Source organism: Triplophysa dalaica, chromosome 2 (genome assembly GCF_015846415.1).
Source record: "Triplophysa dalaica isolate WHDGS20190420 chromosome 2, ASM1584641v1, whole genome shotgun sequence".
In the NCBI taxonomy this organism is placed as follows: Eukaryota; Metazoa; Chordata; class Actinopteri; order Cypriniformes; family Nemacheilidae; genus Triplophysa; species Triplophysa dalaica.
The window spans coordinates 20,772,530-20,792,704 of NC_079543.1; the positions used below are offsets into that span (position 1 = coordinate 20,772,530).

Below are 20,175 nucleotides of genomic sequence, written 5' to 3' on the forward strand. Positions count from 1 at the left end.
TACATTGGACACATTTGACAGAAAACAGCATGCCAGATGAAAATATAGTTTAAAGTTTTTAGGATCTTTCAACTAAAGTACGTACCTGTAGTGAAAACAATCTAAACAATTTATCCGTATCATTAAATCTCTTTAGTTAATAAAATAGTAAATCGTCCTGTTTGACACCATCAGTCATCATTGTATGACTCTCTATGATTTCATGGCTAACTTGTAAGCAGTCAGGCGGTAACTTGTTTTTCAAGGTGAAAAGTGCTTTATGAGAGTATAAATCTTACTCGCAAGCATTAGAATGATGTTGTATAATTAGAAATTCACATTAGTGAAGCCATACTGCTTGCTAAATAGCTTTTAGAGATATACACACACTACAGTTTTTTAGATGGATTCCAAAATTAGCCACTAAATGAAGCTTTTATCTGCGTGTGAAATTCCATTTACTCGATGTGATCTGATAACACGTCCTTTGCCAGATGTTGTTATATGCAAATGTTTTTTTTTCTGTCTCTAAAAGGTGACTTACACATCATGTCAAGTCAAAATAAAACTGAAATGTCTCATTCCTCCAGAACTGAAGATCGGTCGTGTGGATAAGGAGTATAGAATGATTGTGACCTTGTATATTAACATGATGTCCTTGAAAGTTGCATTAGCAAATTCATGCACTTATAAATATGGTTTCTCTTTATGTAAAGTTTCTCTTGGTGTTGAAGGGATAAAGCTCTCCATCTGTTGCATGACGGGAGCAAGACGGATTACTACGGGGAAGCAGGTGAGCTGGAAATGGAAAACAAAAACAAATGAAGGGCGTGAAATGCAGGATGCACTATCCGAGAACAGAGTACAAGAAAGGGCCTGGAACATTATAAAAATAAAGCAACTGCATATTGCCTGTCAACTTCAGGACTCCTGAGTCTGGAGATAAACCAAAATTCCAAATTCATTGTAACCCCATATTAACGTTTTGATAAACATTACATACAAAATAAAATAAAAAGACGAATAGAAAACAAAACAAAACAAAACAAAGAAGACAAAATGCTTATCTGATACAAACATTCAATGTATTAAAGTGATTGTTCAACCTTGATAACCTTCTTCTGCAGAACACAAAAGAAAATATTTTGAAGAAAGTTCGTAACAGCACTGGCCTCCATTCACTTCTATTGTATAGACACATTAGCAATGTAAGTCAATGGAGCCCGGTTAACAACATTCTTCAAAATATCTTCTTTTGTGTTCTGCAGAAAAAAGTTTTAAATGATACGAGGGTGAGTAAATGATGAAAGAATCTTCACTATCACCTTAACTGTAGCCGTTTAATATTTGGTCAATTTCATTTTTCACAAAAAACTGTGATGTTATGGAATTTTTCTGTTGTATTTTACAGCATTTAATTTATTTGAGTTACAGAAATAAAAAAATACAGTAATAGACTAACAATTTACAAGTCCGATATAAAAATGAAGTTTAACTTTACCAATAAAATGATTTTACTGCATTTTTTCGGGTAACCAATAGCTGCCGTAGAATAACAGTTATTTTACACTGTATACTTTTTTACAGTGTAAGCAATAGTTGATCATCGTATAATCATTGATAATGTACAAAAATATGCAATATTAAAAGAAACAATAACAATTTAGACAATGTATATATATAACATATACAGTATACGCACACACACACATATTCCATTCCATTTTCTACCGCTTATCCGAACTACCTCAGGTCACGGGGAGCCTGTGCCTATCTCAGGAGTCATCGGGCATCAAGGCAGGATACACCCTGGATGGAGTGCCAACCCATCGCAGGGCACACACACACATATATATATATATATATATATATATATATACACAGTATGTATCCATAGATATATCAGAGCTTGCAGACAATAAATCCTTAAAAAAATTGATCATTCATCAGTTTTAGGATGAACAAAAAAACAATTTGACTTTTTTTTAATTGTTAGTGACTGACAGCCTCAGTCTCTTTTCACCATCATGGTATGGAAAGCAGCATCAATTCCCATAAAAATGCTTCCTCTTGTATTCCACAGAATTTTTTTTTTTTTCATTTCACGAGCGTACATTTTCATTTTCAGGAGATCAATGCTTTCAAGATAAGAATGAAAATATGAACGAGTTAGTGTATTTTTTTACCTTATGTTTGTCAGTGTCCCTGTGATTCTATAAATTCTGTGATGAGAACAATATCATTAAGACTTTGTCATGCACAATACACAACAGCTATGGCAACATGAATCGGTTTGGCCAGGAGGCAATCTTTAGTTCATTCAATCTGCCTCAAGCAACAAACTGCCATCAAAGATGAAAATCTTAGCTTGTGTCATCATCAATGTGCCATAGTTTGCAACATTCAAAGACTAATATAGGTTACACTAGATAGGAACCAGCACTGCTGCAAAATATTAATAATCTACCATCATCAGACTTGCATCAACTGTGGAATCAAGAAATCAATGTGGGCATCTTTTTAAAGTCATAATCTTCTTTTCACTTCACAGCATGTTTAAAGCTTACAAACGCTGTGTTTAATATTCCAAACACATGCTTGGGTGTTTTCGGCTTTTAAACCCAGAGGCTATATTATCCAAACTAATTCATTATTGTGAAGAAAAAATCTTTATTTATTGTATCATTTATTTTTGCGAAGCCAAAACACACACCCTGCATGGAGCTATTTACCTTGCTTTGTGTTCGGATTTTCTCTTCCTCACCATCATCACAGTCTTCATCTAATGAATTCTCTGGAAAGAGATACACACATGCACATAGATCATCTTTAGCTTTTCTTGCTTTTAAACTTGGAGTTTTGGAACTTGGAATATTACTATAATTATTCAGTTGTATAAGATGTGTATTTATTCACCGAAGGTAGAATTTGTAATGATGTGTTTTTCATAAGAAAATTTTATATTATTATTACCTGTTATCTCATAGATAGGCGACAATTCTGAAACAAGACAAAAATCAAACAAATGATGAGAATAAATGTAACATGGTTTCAGCACAGTGCTTTTTTGTGTACATTTGTGCATATGGCTGACACTGTTATTCAAAACGCATTCCTAAAATAAGTTTCTGTAACATAACGCTGTAACTTTACAGGAAAAGAAAAAAATTGTCTTAAAAAAGCAATCACACATACAGTATTTGCTTACCATCCACACCAAAGGCAAAGGCATCAGGTGCGCTTCCCGTCACTTAAAGAGAAAGTAAAGACATCAACACAAGAACAGATAGCCTCTGAGAACGTCTAAACTGGTTAGTGTCGCTCACAATTTCCTCTTCGCTCGCTGAGCTCTTTGAGCTGACAGTCCCTTGCTGAAACCGTCAACAAATTAGACTTTCCTAAAAAAAAGGCCACAATGACAGAAATAATGATGAATTCAAGCAATCTTTGATGCATTCTCTGTAACAATGTTTATGGATTACAAAGTTAAAATCACTTTTTGTTTGAATCAAGGGCCTTTATTTACAATAAAAGTTTATTTTACTCACTATGGTAAACACGCCTGTCCTTGACTAGGCACCCAGCACTTGTTGAGGCCACTGTAACCAGAACCAGAACCAGAATGATCCGCACACCGGTGGTCACAGACCACCAGCTTTCTTAGACCAACAGGAGAAATTAATAGAGAGAAATTTATATATTCAATGATATATAAAATAAAGCATAAAATATTACAATGTTTAATAAAATTGTACACTATCCAATGGTTTTTAAAACCGGCTAGTTCATTTTATACTTATAATAACAAAAAATGACCCTGTCTGTCAGGATTTGTGGTTTTGGATAAGTCTGAGCAGACTGAGTTGATGTATTGCTATAATATATTTATCAAAGGTAAGGTTGAATTACAAGGACCAGCTTTCTTCTTTCATGGCTGAATCAATAGACAGGATAAAAGACAGTCTCAACTCTCATTCAGAGGAAATTTATGAGGACAGAAGGCAGACGTGAGTTAGGAGGAAATGCTGGGCAGAAGATTTTCTCATGACAGCCCTACAGTGTACCAGAATGTGTAATAATGTTCAGGATTATTGCTTTGTCTACAGAATTGAATAATGCATGGTGCAGCCTCTCCAACCATCCCCTCAAAAAAGTAATTCATTTCAAATTTTTCATAAAGAGAGAGGAATAATGTTTCTCATATCTGTTCTGTAATAAAATATTGGGCTGTGTTTCAGGTTTACATAAGTTCACATTTAGAACATTTTTCAGACGCCTCCATCCTGCTTGTCATTGTTTTACAAACAAGATGTTCGCATCTCAGATCACACATCAGCTGTCTGTACCTTTGTCCTAAAACGAAAAACTATTTAATTTATATAAAAATCAGAAATATACAGAGTTATTCCGTAAAATATATATTTTTCTACTGTAAAATTACAGGGTTTTGTCTGTTTATATTGTAAATTTGCAGTATTTCTGTAATTTCACAGATTTTGACTGTATTTCAAAAATAGACTGTAAACCAAAAATCCCATAAAAAACTGAAATTTTCCAGCAGCAGCGGCACTAGAAATATACTGTAAAAATAAAAAAAAATCCCGGAAAATTACATGGCTTCCTGTTTTTCCTGTAATTTGACGGTTTTTGATCGTATTTCAAAAAACATGAAAAATCTGTAAATTTTAAGTTTATTTCTTACAGTTCATGTGAAAAGAAGCTGGTTCTTGAAGCCAAACTATGATGTTAGAACATATTGTCCACACAATTGCACCGTCTATTTGTAAGTTGACCTTGAAAACTATGGTGAAGCTCATTAGATATTCATTGTACGTCATGAGAAGATGGAGAGATAAAAACAGAGGTTTCAAGAGGATTCTTACGGTTTCTCGTTGGTGTCCTTGGAAATACAGCAGATCCTGCTGTCTGATTGTTTTCCGGGTAGTGAAAGAGGTAACCGCAGCTGGGCAACTGGCAGTTTAGCTTTTGAGTTGAACTCATTTCTATTTTGAATGAAGAGCTGACTGGTTTTGCAGAAGTAGTGTTTTGTAAAGTGGAGACGCTAGGTCTCGCAGGATTGTTTTCTTTTGTGTTCATATCAGGACATTTGCTTCTGTTTGGAGGGAGGTAGCAGTAGAAGAGTCTCTGGGGGTTTTGAGGTCCAGTGTACAGGTCAGTGTGGTTAATAAACAAAGTAATGTTCCATTCAGAATGATTGCCTGCCTTTAGTGTTAGCACCACCATCACATGTTCTCCTGCTTGGTTATTCAGGATAAAAAAATATACATCAAATATACACAAAGGAGGAATGCATGATCGCAGTTTCTCATTTCTGTTGTACATGGAGGGTTAGCTGTGCCAAACACGTTTACATCAATTAAAACTTCTTCAGGTGTACAAGGATCAAAGGCTTCGCAGAGAAAGTGTATCTGTGGTACTTCTAAAAAAGAAAGATATATTTACCATGGGATTTTAATAATTGTCACACAATCGTCCTTATCATCTAAGCTATAACCCCCCTGCTTTGATTTTTTATAAATTGTGCCTCCTTTTTATTTGACAACTTCTTGTCCTTCGAAGGTCCAGTGTATGAAATTTAGCGGCATCTAGCATATTGCAACCAACTGCTCACTCCACCGCTCAACCCTCCTTTTCAAAGCACTATGGTGACTGGACAGGATTAAGATGTCATCACATTTTTGCTTCTTTGCTGAATTTAACTTATTTACGCACCACACTCCATAGAGCTTTTTGTCCGTTTAGGGCTACTGTAGAAACAACATCACGAATGTAAGAGGACCTGCGGGGTTTGTAGATAGAAAAAGCTTAGTCTAAGGAAATCAATACATAAAGCTTTATGATGTAAGGTCTTTATACACCTCTGAACACATAGTTATGTATATTATATTACATTTCTATGAATAGATCCTACAAAAAACTACACACTGCCTATATATACAAATTCACTATATTAAAAAGTAGTTTCTCGACTTCAGTCACCTGATACAGAGCATCTAAAGATGGCTGCTTTTGCCTGCTGTAAACTTTAAACACTTTCAACTTTGCGAGACAACATAGACATAAAGCTGGTAAAACGCACATCTTTTGTTTTCTCATCTTACGTTTGATTCTGACCACGCTCTGCTAGGTAAAACACGTGCACTCACACAAAGCCACATGATTTTCTCAGTTTTTCTAGATAATGCTTTCTCAAGGACCCTAAACCACATCCATCGCGACTACATTTTTTACTTACGTGGGAAAAGCTCTGGCAGACACAGGATGAAGATGAGTAAGACGAGGATGCCGAGTTTGATGGCACCTGCTCTTGTCATAGTAAAGGACAGTGTTATAGAAACTCCGGTGTAGGTCTCCCAACCTCTGAAGTAGCTAAATATATACACCTAAGTCTCATTTGGCATCAAACTCTTTGGCTTATCTGGTTCTTATCACTTCAAATTTAATACAATTCGAAACATTTACCCTATATTTTAGGGATCTCTCCTCCCATTGAACGTCACTATTATGTACAAACTGCCTTACTCTGACTGCCAAACTACTTCCTGTCTGTCTTCCTGGTTTGTGCGATTGTGAAAGAAAAAGGAAAGCTCTATATATGTGAATATGTGACAGTGTAAATGTTTCTGATTTGAACCTGAAGGACTTTCCTGCTGCCAATAAAACAGGTTTTAGCAGTTCCGTGAGATGATGAAGGTTCTCATCAGGACCCACAGTGGGATGTGAAGTGCTCTCAGCGCCAAGCACCTTATCAGCATCATCCAGTGGGCTAAGCAGACTGCTGCAGTACTCACTCCCTGTGAGCACACGGCTGCTGTAATTCACTGCTTAATGTTTCGACTTTAATATCGTAACATTTCGACTTTAATATCGTAACATTTCGACTTTAATCTCGTAACATTTCGACTTTAATCTCGTAACATTTCGACTTTAATCTCGTAACATTTCGACTTTAACCTCGTAACATTTCGACTTTAATCTCGTAACATTTCGACTTTAATCTCGTAACATTTCGACTTTAATATCGTAACATTTCGACTTTAATATCGTAACATTTCGACTTTAATATCGTAACATTTCGACTTTAATCTCGTAACATTTCGACTTTAATCTCGTAACATTTCGACTTTAATCTCGTAACATTTCGACTTTAATCTCGTAACATTTCGACTTTATTCTCGAAATCTTTTTTTTTTTTTTTCGTGGCACTAATACTCCGTCGTAGATTTGAGTTTATTATCGAGGGAGAAAGTTTATAGAAGTTCTAATGTTGCCAGATTCACGCTTTTATTGTGAAAATGTGGGAAGCAGGCAGACACAAGATTGGTGCAGAAAAGTTGTTGCGTTAGATAAAGTGTGCGTTTGGAGTGTTTTTACATTTCTAACAGTCAAACAAAGTTCAGGTCCTTTATCGCAAGTCATTCATGTTGCGTGAAAAACTCTGTGAAACTTTCTTACTGCACTGGATTTGTTAAGACTCCAAAACTCAAACATTGATGTCTTCACCCCACGCCTTTCTTTTCGCAAAAAAAGTGAATCACGCGCTTTATAATCACAGTCTACATACCTCTGCCCTGTTCAGCTACCAAATGAGCACAAATCACCTGAAATAAGAATAACGCCAACAATTAAAAAAACAGGTAAGAGCACGCGCTGTAATGTGAGCTTATTTTGATCGACAGCTGAAGCCCGTGTAGTTTAGCACGAGAAGCACAGAACTGTCAGCTCGCAGACTGTAATGTGGTTAAAAGGAAATGAATCAGCCCACAAAGGCTGTGTTTAGATGCGGACTCGTTTAACAGGAAAGCACGGGGTTCAAACTGGCCTGCGAGTTCCGAGAGTTGTGACGGAACGTATATAACGTTAACAGTTAAGTTAAAAGTATTTTGCACGGTTGTTATTTCTTTTTTAACTTCCGCTGTTTGGTAAATTTAGGGCAAAGTTTGATGTTGTCAGTATTGATGCTCAAGTATTTTGATATGAAATCAACCTGGGTTATTATAAAAAGATATTATCTTATTACGTAATCCATTATCGTGAGCTTGTTTACATCGCGCGTGGTGTCAGGTGATGAACTCATATCGCAGCGCGACAGCTTTAAGCAAACGTGAACATGCATCCCTTCTTTTACATTAAAAGTGTAGGAACGTTAACTGTTATGGCGGAATAACTATTTATATTGCCATAGATTTACTACAGAGATCATGGTTAAACTGTGGTTATCATGGTGAGAGACAATTACTAAATCTGAGGTTACTCCTTTACTGCAAAAAAGTTAAACTGTGGTTAATTTTATACGTGAGCATTAAAATGCTATGTTACACAGCTTGCATGCATTGATTTCTTATACGAAACAACCAGTAAACACTATTTTCAGCTTAAATCACTTAAAAGTCCCGTCTTAAGTCTTTGTTATGAAACAGTGTTGCAAACTTTTATTCTGTGGTTCAAAACAGTTAGTTCCTGAGCCTGATAATTGTTTATAATGATTCAAAGTACTTTTCCTGGCAACCATTTCTGAAAGGTAATAGTTTCCTACGACCATGTGGATTTATAATTGTATTTTCATTTAGCTTAACTATTTAACTATTTTCAGCCATTAAAGGGCACATTTATTACTTTGTCAGTATAACATTTAGTATTTAATTTCTGTATTGCACATGGTAGGGACTGACCTTTACCAGGTTTGACAAATTTTACCATTAGAGAATGTGTAAAGTCAAGATTATTATTTTCAGATAGATGAAAATTCGTATTTTTTACTATTTCACACAACATGCTTGCAAAAGATAACTTGCAATAAAATGTTTTCTTTTTTAAAAACACTATAACTTTGTGCAAAAATAACCATCTTGGAATGCTACTTTCTGTTTTTTTCTGGCTGTAAAAAATAACCAACGTTATATTCTGCTTGCAAAAAAGATACAATAAATAAACTGAAGAGAACGTTATTTTCTGGTTGCAAAAAGAGCCATCAGGGAACGCTATTTTATGGTTATTAAAAAAAACAGCCTTCAATGTTCTGGAAATTATTTTTTCTGGTTGCAAAAAATAAAACCTGAAAAGAACTTCCGTACTCCTTATTGCGTTATATTTTGGTTACCCAAAAAATAATCAATTGGGAACCAAAAACTAACGTTAGTGGAACGTTCTGTGTTTTATGCGTTGTAAAGAAACATTTGTTATGGACTGTCATTTTTTTCTGTTGGCCTCGGATTAGCCCGTAACGCATTACACAAGTTGTCTAAAGCCATGCAACAGCTTTGTGTGACAAATAGACCATATACAAATATAAATGTATGGTATGACAGGATTTGATTGAAATGCAGTGAAAAAGAGATTCACTTTATAACTAATCACAGGTACTGTACACCCACAACATGCCAGGTTTCCAGTTCCATTTTCTTGTATTTTTAATTAGGGACTGACTATGACCCAGGACTAAATATAGCACAGTGAAAGCTGAGGCACAACATGAAATGAAAAATGTGAAACATGTCCTTGAAATTATCTTCGGTTCTTTACCGACTCTCAATTAAGTGATAATGATTCTCCCCAGGGGTTGTAACCCAGATTGTACATAGATAAACAAAATAGGGGATGTTTATGCACGAAAGCACACACATACTTAAATCCCACAGGGTGGATGTTATTTTGCCATGTCATATGCAAAGATGTGAGTATTCATGGATTGAGTGGTTCATTTGTACAGTTAGATATACTGCTGCTTTCTTATTTGTTTTCTACAATGGCATTGACCATTGGTAATTGAAAATATTTGTGTGAAATGGCCTCCTTGCCACTAGATGTCGGTATATAAAGTTTAAGATCACTGTCAGCCTGCTAAACAGTCTTATGTTGCCTAGCCAGACTTTCAAACTCGGGGTAGAAGGTCTGAACTTCATATCAGTTTTCATTGGCCGAGGACCGCCAAAGTCCGTCTGACTGCCATGTTAAGCAACCGATCACAGTTTGTTTTGTTCAGCGTCATGTTTAGGGGTATAAATACGTAAAGGCGATGTAAATATGTCAGAATTTTTAAGTTGTTCCACATCAGTTGACCTGACTAGCCACACATAAACAAACACTACTTTTTGCCCTTTAAAAATATAAGTTTAAAAAAAGATCTGTTGGTCTCCTCTTCAGAAAGCACCCCAAGGACTGAACCCTCAACCATTTTGTCTGCAAGTCCAGATAATTGTACCACACAAGCCCTCATCACTCATACAGAACCCTTTTTGCAGGTGTCTGTATAGTAAGAATTATTTAATCAATGTGATTTGCGTCATGGTTTTTCAGAAATTGTCTCTCTATCCTATGATGTTGATTTTTCTCTATGTTTCTCTTCGAAGAAACATTAATAAGTCATAGCAAATGAATAATGGATTGAAGTGAATTCAGCGATGGAAGTTCTATCTAAAGATGTACTGCTGGATTATTACATTATTCCCTCAAATGTCTTTGTAGAACCATGTGCGTGGAGGCATTGTGAAACATTAATAAAAAATTGATACTGTCTATTACTAAAACGGGCAGCTACAGGAATTGCAAGGAATTAAATCATCTAAATTATTGCTTTTGACTTACTTCACGTTGCTCTACACATAGGATTTATATTGACAGGTAAAGATGAAACAAAAAAAGAACCACAAAACACCAGCCGCCAATAGTCCTTAAATTGATAGTTCACTCAAAAATCATTCATCATTTACTCACTCTCTTGTCATTTCAAACCTTTATGACTTAATAACAAAAAAGAAGATATTTTGAAGAAAGATAGTAACCGAAAAGGACTGGCCCCCATTCACTTCTATTGTATGGACACAAAACCAATGCAAGTAAATGGGGTCCAGTTAATAACATTCTTCAAAATATCTTATTTTTTACTCTCCGGAAAAAAAAATCATACAGGTTTGGAAAGACAAGAGGGTGAGTAAATGATGACAGAATTTTTATTAAGGGGTGAACTAAAACTGTAATGTGGTTTGGTCGACTCATAAATGTAACTAGCAGCCCTGGGGTCTCATTTATTATGAGGGATCCTTACTAGGACGTGCGCCCAAAAGCCAAAAACAGCGTACGCCAAAAAATATTCAGACTTATAAAACCTTGCGTACATACGCATACCTGTAAGCAATATAAACCACATATCGCCTGCAAGTGTGCATAAGTGAATCAGCCTTGCATCCTGCCCAGTACACGCCCATTTCTACCCATAAATAGTCAATGGAAAGCACCTCATGAATATTGACTTGTATATTAATAAGCTTTGCATCCAATCCGCTTATCGAGCCTGACGTCACACATCATAATTGACGTATAACATTTCCGAGTCCAATCGCTATCAGATCCCATAGAAAAAATAAATAATGTAAAACTGCCGAAAACCTCTGATCCCATCATTGATCTCCGTAACGAAATCACAAATGGCCACACATGTGATTCATTACGATTTACAAATTAATAATTGTTATTATTATCAATAATAATTTACATTTTTAATTATATTAAAGCCAAAGAAGGTCTCTGCATTCTTTATATGTTTACAGCATTTAGACTGATGGTGAGACATTGCGGACTAAATATTTAGAAATAATTTTTGTTAAGATTTGAATTGGATTTTACAAGAAGGTGCATGAAACAAGTATCACTCAATTCAAGCGCAAATAACTTTGATCTTCGTGATTATGTGGATCTTTAATGGATATGAGGTGAAATTAAATGTGTGTGAGGCATTAATGCCTATTATCGTTTTTATCACACTAACTTTATGCAGTCTAACTTGAGTTCACTAACTCACCATTTGTGTCGCCACTTGTCTCCAAAGTGTGTGTACGCATGGGTCAGAGTTTGCTTACTGCACAGGTCTGCACACTATCCCATCAAGTTTGCTTTTAATAGATCACAACCTTTGCGTGGAATGTGGTGTACGCCCGTTTCCAGCCCCGTTTTGTGCGTACACAACATTTATAAATGAGACCCATGGTTCTTCCAGTTTCCTGCAAATCCATTTCTGCCGTATGGCTGCCACAAACACTGGACAGATGTGCAGCCATTATGGCTCATGTTTTCCTTCATGACGGCCCATGACGAATCTGTCCCAGCAGGCTCTGCCCAGCACTGCACATACAAAATGGTACCTACCCTCAGGCTTCATTGTTCAACACAACAGAAGCATGTTTTAGTACTTTCCCTTGAAACATAGCATTAAGGTGAATATTTTAGTAAGCTAATGCATTTTCACCAAAGTGACCTCGTAGTCAACCAGGTTTAGTTGCGTTTTTAACACCGTTTGCCTGAATGGTTTTATTTAATAGTGGGTCACTGCAGCAGTGTACGTCTCTCTCTGAGTCTCTCTCTCTCTCTCTCTCTCTCTCTCTCTTTTTGATCAATTCAGCAGGCTTTAAGGTGACCTTTGTAAAGAAATGTTTGTGCAGGATCCTGCATTTGTTCAGTCATCAGAAACTAAAGGTGGTTCTGTACAGCAAAAGACTGTCTTGCATTGCACTGTTTGACAGGAAGACTATTCATGGATTCACATTTGTATTTTAAGATGTATGTTTCCAACCACAGCCCTAAATATTCTTGCGCTAACTTAAAAATATTGTTCTCTTTTAATAATTGAATCTTGTGTCAAGGTACCTTTCACCCTGTTTCTTTTTGTCCTGTCATTTTTGTACACTTACCGCTAACCATAATAATAGGTGTCATGAAGTTATGGCTGGTCCGACTTCAGGCAGTTTAAATTCGTACACAAAAGAAGATATTTTGGAGACTCTGAATGACATAAGGGATGACAGTATTTTCTTGGGAGGTGAACTATTTCTTTATCCGTCCTTGTCACTTAACTTGCTCTTGTTTCTGTTCACCTTGTCCGTTACACAAAGGCTCACAGAATTGAAGAATGGGAGATTTATGATTCATTTTATTCCGGCTTGTGTATTAATTTGTTAATTGGCACGTCTCGGTGGATCACAGGCTGAAGCGCAGATAAGGGACGGATGATGAAAGATGGAAGGGAGCTTTCTAAACACACCAGTCCCTGTCAGCGCAGATGGAGGCTGAATGGCAGGCTGAAAGAGGAAAGGGATTTTCTTGGCATTAAAGTCTTTTTTTTCTTGGCAGAGATGTACTGGTTGTGAAGGTCCAATGGTCCAGGGGTGGAAAATTGGCTTGACAGACCCACAGATGGTGTGAAGCTCGGTCTACACATCCACACACACAAACTTTGCTGAGGAGTTTTTGGGACACAGTCAAAGTTTGCTCTTCTGGTCTCTCTCGCTCCGCCCCTGTTTGTCTCCACCCCAATAAAAAACCTCTGCCAAAACATAATTGAGAAAGTGCATTAATATCAGAATTAGGCCAACCCCATAGTAATATAACAACATTTTGACATTTGAGTACACTCGATGTGTTTGAAAAAGTGTTGAGGCTGACATTAAATTCTGCTGTGAACATATGGGGAGGGAACAGAAGATTATTATTCACAGACGTGAACACAGTGAGCTCAGACTCCAGATGACATTGTGATACTATGCTGCCAGCGAGGCAATTTTTTTCCACCCAGTTGTACTTTCTTTTGTTTATTTTTGCTTATTATTTATTTATTGTTTTCCCAGCAGGGAGACACGTTAGGCTGCACTTCACCTGCCATCATCATCCATCCATCCATTATGAGGATTGAGGAGATATACATGCTGTCTTCCTGAATCTGATGTGCATTTTAATCAGGTACATTAACAGAACATGCATACAGGCTGAAAGCGAGCAATCGCCTCCTTGCCTGCACAATAGACTGTTGACTTTCCAACAACAGCCCTAAATATTTTCTCTTTTATTAATTGAATCTTGTCAAACGATACCCATCACCCTGCTTCTTTTGTCTTGTCATTATTGTACACTCACTGCTAACCAATTAATAGAACAGGTGTCAAGAAGGCATTGCAGGTCAAATTTGTACACAAAAGAAGATATTTTGGAGAATGCGGGTAACCAAACAACACTGCCCCATTGACATTTCTCAAAATGTCTTCACATGGGTATTTAAACCACCAAATATTGACATCTGATCTATCAGTACGGTGAAAACTTGTGGTAAAACCTGATTTATTCATCTTAAGGTTGACATTTGCATTGAATTGCCCACATGCAATACATTCACATTGGCTGCCCCAATAGGTTTTTGGAACAGAGCAAATATATGGAATTCAATACTCTGCATCTATAAAAGCAGGGAAATAGAGAGATAAACTAATAGAAATGAAGAAATTGAATAGAGAAAGTAGGTTTGAGACACTGAGCAATGGAAAGTGTGGGGACAATGAGATTGACCTGCCAAGTCAGCACATACCTGCCTGTATCTCTCTCTTGTCTTGCTTTCTGTTTGTCACTTTACTCACGCACACACACACACACACACACACGCACAGTTTTTTTTTACTATATTGACAATGCATTCTAAACTCTGTTAGTCATAACAGGCTAATGATAATTTTTATACCCAAAGCTCATTCTGACACAAACCAATTAACATGATCAGTGTATGTATGACATGATTTAACCAATTTTATTCAACCATTTCTAAAAATACATTCTATTACCTTTTTTCAGTTTCAAATATTTTTAAAACACACACACAAACACACACACACACATGCTTGTCTGTTGTATTTAGCAATACAGTGACACATCGGTGTGTATGCAGGTCAGACCCCAGGTGTACGAGTTATTCTTGTCTTTTTTGTATGTGTGTGAGTTTCTCTCATGGCTAGGGAAGAGGAAAACCTAAATGTTTATTTACAACTTTGGGCTTCAGCACTTTTTACGATGCTAAAACGATAAACCTTCCAGAGACTTGTGAATAAAACGTGTGTGAACTGACCCGACCAGGGACTGGAATATGGATTTATTTATTTGTTTATATTTGAGGGAGAGGTATTTGAAGAATTCAATAATTCATGATGTGCTTTATGATCTCAAGTAGACGCCTCCGGTCTTAAGGGCCTGGAAAGGTTTAGAGCGTATGTTTATGTCCTCTTTGATGGAAAGCAAATGTTGTAAAGATCTCCTGATCTCCAGGGTCCGAATGTGTGTTCCAGTTCTGCTCATGTGTGTACAGTTTATCAAAACCGTAAAACACCATCAATTAAATCTTTATGCGTCTCATCACGTACAAATCTGTCCCTTGGGAAACCTTTCTAGCAAACACACACACACGTGTAACCTTAAATACAGCTGTTTACAAATGATCAAAAAGTCATGGGGTGGTACTGTGAATGGCATCAGATGGTGGTATTCTGTTACCTTGACGTTTACCATGGTACTGAATGACCATGTTAACCGATTTACTTATTTGTAAAATACCACAAATTTAAACAATACCATGCTGTTATATGAATTACAATTTTCAATGTGCAATGTAATTTACACTACAGTAGAATGTCCGAAATACCAAACATACCATAGACTTACCATTGCACATGCAGAAACACAAGTACATATGAAGACACCCATTACAATACCATGGTAATTCTATGGTATTTTTTGTTAGTAAAATATAGGTTTGAATTTTCAGACTGGTATGCTGACCCTTTAGTTTTCCCTTAAATGAAGGCCGTGGGCTTGAGTTATAACACATATCCTCTTTGGTGTCCGAGAAAAAACATGGATATTGTTTCTTGAGGTGGTCTGCCAGCCAGATTTTTCCATTTTTTTTAACCTTGGGCCTGTGATGGTTTATTTCAGATGGGATATTTTTTAAATCTACTCCTCCACCCATTCTGTGTATCTCCATTGACATCCAAACCCTGCTGACTTGCCCCTGTATCACCTCTTTCTGAATCCAAGTCCTGCTCTGTTCCTCTCCAACATTAGAGAGAGAGAGACACGGGGGAAGTGTCTGAATTAACAGAAATTAAAACCAGTGAAAGCTAGGATGAACGGAGCTTGAAAATGTCATTGCTTTTGTGCAAGAGAAGCCTAGTGATATTTAGGTTGATGAGTTTGGAGGAAATTGATTGTGTATGGCTGAATCTGTCTAATCATTTTAACCAATGGCAGGAGAGGAAATTTGAAAACACTACAGCTGTCTGAATAGTAAGATGTTTGCGTATGTTTAGAGCTTTTTGAAATGCAGGATGTGCACACATCTGGACAGATGATCATTGCTGTGTGTATGTAGGTGCTGTATGACAATAATGATCCGTGATTCAAAATATATATATTCCAACTGCGTTTGGTTTATTCTCTGTAGGAATGCAGCACATTTCCTTCCATTGCAGTTGTGGATGTACTGTACATCAAAGCAAAAGGACATCTAACCTCTCAGCTCGCTTTGGCTTTAGGTTTCGGGATGAGATTACATTGAATGTCAGGGTGGAAGTAGGTGTTATTTATTATGTGTTTCAGGTCAAGGTGTTTTTAAATAATGGAAACAGCCCACGTGTAGTAGGCAAATTGTATTACTACATAACCTCTTTACCTCCAAATCTAGCTAGGTGAAAGTGGTGTGTTTTAAGAATTTTTTGCCTCCGTACATTCAAACAATTCAGTTCAATGTGACTTTCAGATTTTAACTGTCATTAGGCCTCGGGCTCTTTTTTTAGAACCAAAGAAACAAAAATAAAGAGGGAAAAGAATGGAAATCTCTGAGGATGAAACCACCTTGACTTGTTCTCTTTTATTTTGGTAGATTATATTTTTTTGTCTAGCAGTTAGAGGGTGAGGTTGTCGCAACAACACAAACAAACATTATGTGGCCAAAACTTACCTTCCTGTAATCTTCAGCAAATAATCAATAACTGTTGAGCAATTTAATTGAAATTAATGCAATTAATATACGATAACATATTAATATAAATCAGTATTAATGTAAATTAATTATAAAATTTAATCAAACACAGACCGGAAGTTAACTTCGGGCAAGGTGTGTGCGTCTGATGAAACTATCTACTGAATGTGTTACAATTTATGTATGCCAAAGTTTACAGTTACAACTGTTAGATGTTAAAATCCTCACAGGTACTGTATGTTCTACTAGAACTGACCGGCCTGTTCGATTTTAACACATTCCTGTAGATGTAGGATAATGGACTGAAAGAGGGAAAGAAATAGATCAAGGGTAGGTAATTACTTGCTTGGCCAATCAAATGTTCCCTTGGGTTAGTTTGGCTGCAAGCTGTTTACATCACAAACTCAGTGTGTGTATATGTATGTGATCTAGGAAATTATATACATAATTCACTAAACAGTAGCTATTTCAGCATGTAAACTTGAGTCTTAATAGCTAATCTTCGCAAAGCAGTTTAAGTGATAAATCTGCCGAAAATAACAGTACACTTAGAATTAATATTGAAGCATTTTTATACAATTCACTTCCAAGACTACCCCAATTAACAATAGGCCACCTGCTGATAGCAGTTGATTTTTTTTTAAACTGAGATGTTTGTGTACATTTTCTGTTGCTCAAGGCCGCAATTATTAAATTATTCAAATGATTGCAATTGGGCATGTATGCATTTTAAATAGCGAATTCATTCAACTACTTAACATTTTCATGCAAGCGTGCATGTTTGCCCTTATTTCAGTGATGCTTATGTATACATCATCAATTAGAAGGTGCAAATTTGTTTCTGAAAATAGGGGAAATTTCCAGGGGGATTTAATAAGATGACCTGTAGGTTTTTCAGGGGGAGCTACTTGACTTGGTTGACTAAATGTGTGTAGAGTTTTTCCGCATCAATGCTTTATACAGTTCAAAACAGTTTTACAAAGAACAGGTCTTCCAGAAAACAAGCCATGCATGACAATTTAGGTTATGTGCCTTTACACAGCCACGTGTCTAGAACAGTTTAATGCGTTCATGCTGATTTACATTTATATAGTTGTTTCAGAGGATACTTATTTGCCATTTGCCACTATAAATACAGCATTTAGTTTATACTTGGTTAGCTTAAAAATGGATTCCCATCTAAATATGAATGACTGATCTGGCGAATGCTTTTCATTATGTCTTTTGTGAACTATACCATAAAAGCTCTTAGTGTACACTTTGCAGTATGCATGCCGTTTTTGCCATCCGTGAAATAAATATATAAAATGATTAAAACGGCTATATCACAGCAAACTTTGCACACTGGGCATTGTATTATCAGAAGAATTTTCCTCTTTTACTGCAAAATTGACGTCAAATGAGTTTAGACCCAAAAATGATTCTGTAATAATTTACTCACTGTCGTTCCAAACCTGTATAAATTACTTTATTCTGCAATACACACAGAAAGATATTTGGACGAATGTTTGTAACCAAACAGATCTGGGGAACCGTTGACGACCATAGTGGAAAATTAAAATGGTAGTCAAAGGTTCCCAAGAAATGTTTACTTTCCTAAATTTTTCAAAATATCTTCTTTTGTGTTCAACAGTCAAAGGCGACACAGATCAGTTTGGTTACAAACAATCTTTCAAATATCTTTCTCTGTGTTCATCAGAACAAAGTCATTCATACAGGTTTAAACAACTCGAGGGTGTGTAAATAATTATAGTGAACTATTCCTTTAAGGATTCACATATGAATCGTGTTTATAAATCTATTTGTTTTATTATAAGAAGCCACTTTTAAATTCATGTTTATTTTAGTAAGGTTTATATAAGTAATTTTAATCAAGACTTTTTTGAATGATTAAATTTAAATGGAATATAATCTAAAATTCATTTGACCCTGCAAAATGCATGAACAAAGAGAATGTGATCCTCTTCAATGTGCAGATGTCAAAAAAAAGACACTCCCACCCAAAGACAGACATACAGCAGACGTTGCATTCAGTGTTGAACCGCATGTCAACATCGCCATCAATAAACACCATCTGCCCAACAAACATATACGGGTAAATCGGAGAGCTGTTTTTCTGGATTAAAAACACTTAAGAATTCTAAACCAATTGTCCATGCTAGCACAGTTGAGGCATCATTCACGCAGAATGGGTGGTTTTACAACAGTTTCAACTGGATTCACTCAGTCTGGTTACAAAGTTACCGTCTGAAAGAATGACAAAAGTATGTTTGCTAATGTCTGCAAAAAATATAAAAAAAATAACATTTAGAACTGCACCCATGTATGAGCGCAAAACTCGTAAGAAAAATTAAAAGCAATTCCCTTACGCTGGAACTAGAGTCTTCTCAGCACCTTCTTGTGTGATATATTTACTGGGCAGTTTTGATGTACATGCAGTAATGAAATTATGAAGGACAGAGAATGAGCTGACAGAGAGAGAGGGGAAAGGATTGGATTAACCTTGAGAAAATAAGTAGGGCCCATAAAGAACAAATTGCTTAATCATCCTTCCTATAATTCCATGATGGTACGTGCAGTGGCACTACCCATAAAGCTCTGTGACAACAGGGTGTCTGTGTGCATGTGTATTTATTACAACACGTATAGAGGTTAGCACTCCTGTCAGCCGTATTTTCTTCACTCCTATATCAGTGTGAAATAAAGCATTGACCATCAGGGTCACCACTGAATACTGCAGCAGTATGACTACTGACCTGAGACCTGTGTTTTCTCTCACTGCGGTCTCCATTTAAGCTGTCAGGCGTGCAGCATTTCTGTCAGGGAACAAAGGCCTCACATTAAAATTCGTTCCAGTTACACAATTGTCATAAGTATTTATTTGAAGAAATTGTTTGACATTGTTTACTCACCCTCATGTCATCCTGTATATCTAACTATTGGTTCCACAGATACATCACCAGCGTGAGTAAATAAGTAATGCACACAAATTGAGTTTTGGTACAAAACTGTTTCTTTAACCTGCATCCTGAGGTGAAAATGCTTACTTAAGGCAAGAACTATATTTAGGAAGCATTTTGGGTTAGACGCTATAAAATCTGCCTCCGTAGCAGCATGTGGTTTGTATTTGGTTTCACCAAAGAGGATAATTCTTCTTGGAACCAGTGATTATCTGGAATAGATTTTAGTTATTCAATTGAAAGAAAACGGTCCTCAGCGCCGCCATTTTACAGATTGTCAATGGTATTATGAACACGCGGATCAAGCCGTGTTTATTTTATGTGCCCTTAAAGCCAACATCTGTGAATCATGTTACAAAAGCAGTCAGAAATCCCACGTCTCTTTTGTGTTTTACATGGACTGAACTAAGCCAAAACTGCAGGCTGGTT

The 20,175-nt window shown here is 36.4% G+C and overlaps 2 protein-coding genes across 4 annotated transcripts in view; one reads left to right on the forward strand and one right to left on the reverse strand.

The window, feature by feature from the left end:
- Positions 1-37: 37 nt before the first annotated feature.
- Positions 38-6,499, reverse strand: si:dkey-192k22.2 (uncharacterized). 3 transcript variants are annotated; one of them, XM_056737274.1, is made up of 8 exons: positions 6,236-6,499; positions 4,863-5,779; positions 3,528-3,638; positions 3,306-3,377; positions 3,188-3,229; positions 2,953-2,979; positions 2,712-2,773; positions 38-777 (listed from the first exon to the last, which is right to left on the reverse strand). In XM_056737274.1, the coding sequence occupies exons 2-8, from the start codon at positions 5,320-5,322 to the stop codon at positions 667-669; spliced, it is 885 nt and encodes a 294-aa protein (XP_056593252.1). In that variant the 5' UTR covers positions 5,323-5,779; positions 6,236-6,499; the 3' UTR covers positions 38-666. The 3 variants fall into 3 exon arrangements, with proteins under 3 accessions (XP_056593252.1, XP_056593244.1, XP_056593259.1); XM_056737281.1 differs by adding an exon at positions 2,166-2,201 and having other exon boundaries at positions 656-777; positions 4,863-6,499; XM_056737266.1 differs by having other exon boundaries at positions 4,863-6,499.
- A 654-nt stretch (positions 6,500-7,153) lies between these two features.
- Positions 7,154-20,175, forward strand: part of klhl5 (kelch-like family member 5) — a 45,239-nt gene continuing 32,217 nt past the window's right edge. Inside the window, exons 1-2 of the mRNA XM_056730455.1 lie at positions 7,154-7,637; positions 13,617-13,728. Of these exons, the coding sequence (XP_056586433.1) occupies positions 13,712-13,728 (17 nt within the window). The 5' untranslated portion in view covers positions 7,154-7,637; positions 13,617-13,711. The remainder of the gene's footprint in view (positions 7,638-13,616; positions 13,729-20,175) is intronic.

Coding starts and splice junctions, on each gene's coding strand:
- si:dkey-192k22.2 (XM_056737274.1), bottom strand. CDS start 5,322: ATGTACAACAGAAATGAGAAACTGCGATCATGCATTCCTCCTTTGTGT. Junction 3,639..4,862: donor AAGGACACCAACGAGAAACC/GTAAGAATCCTC, acceptor TGTTGGTCTAAG/AAAGCTGGTGGTCTGTGACC. Junction 3,230..3,305: donor CAGCGAGCGAAGAGGAAATT/GTGAGCGACACT, acceptor TTTCTCTTTAAG/TGACGGGAAGCGCACCTGAT.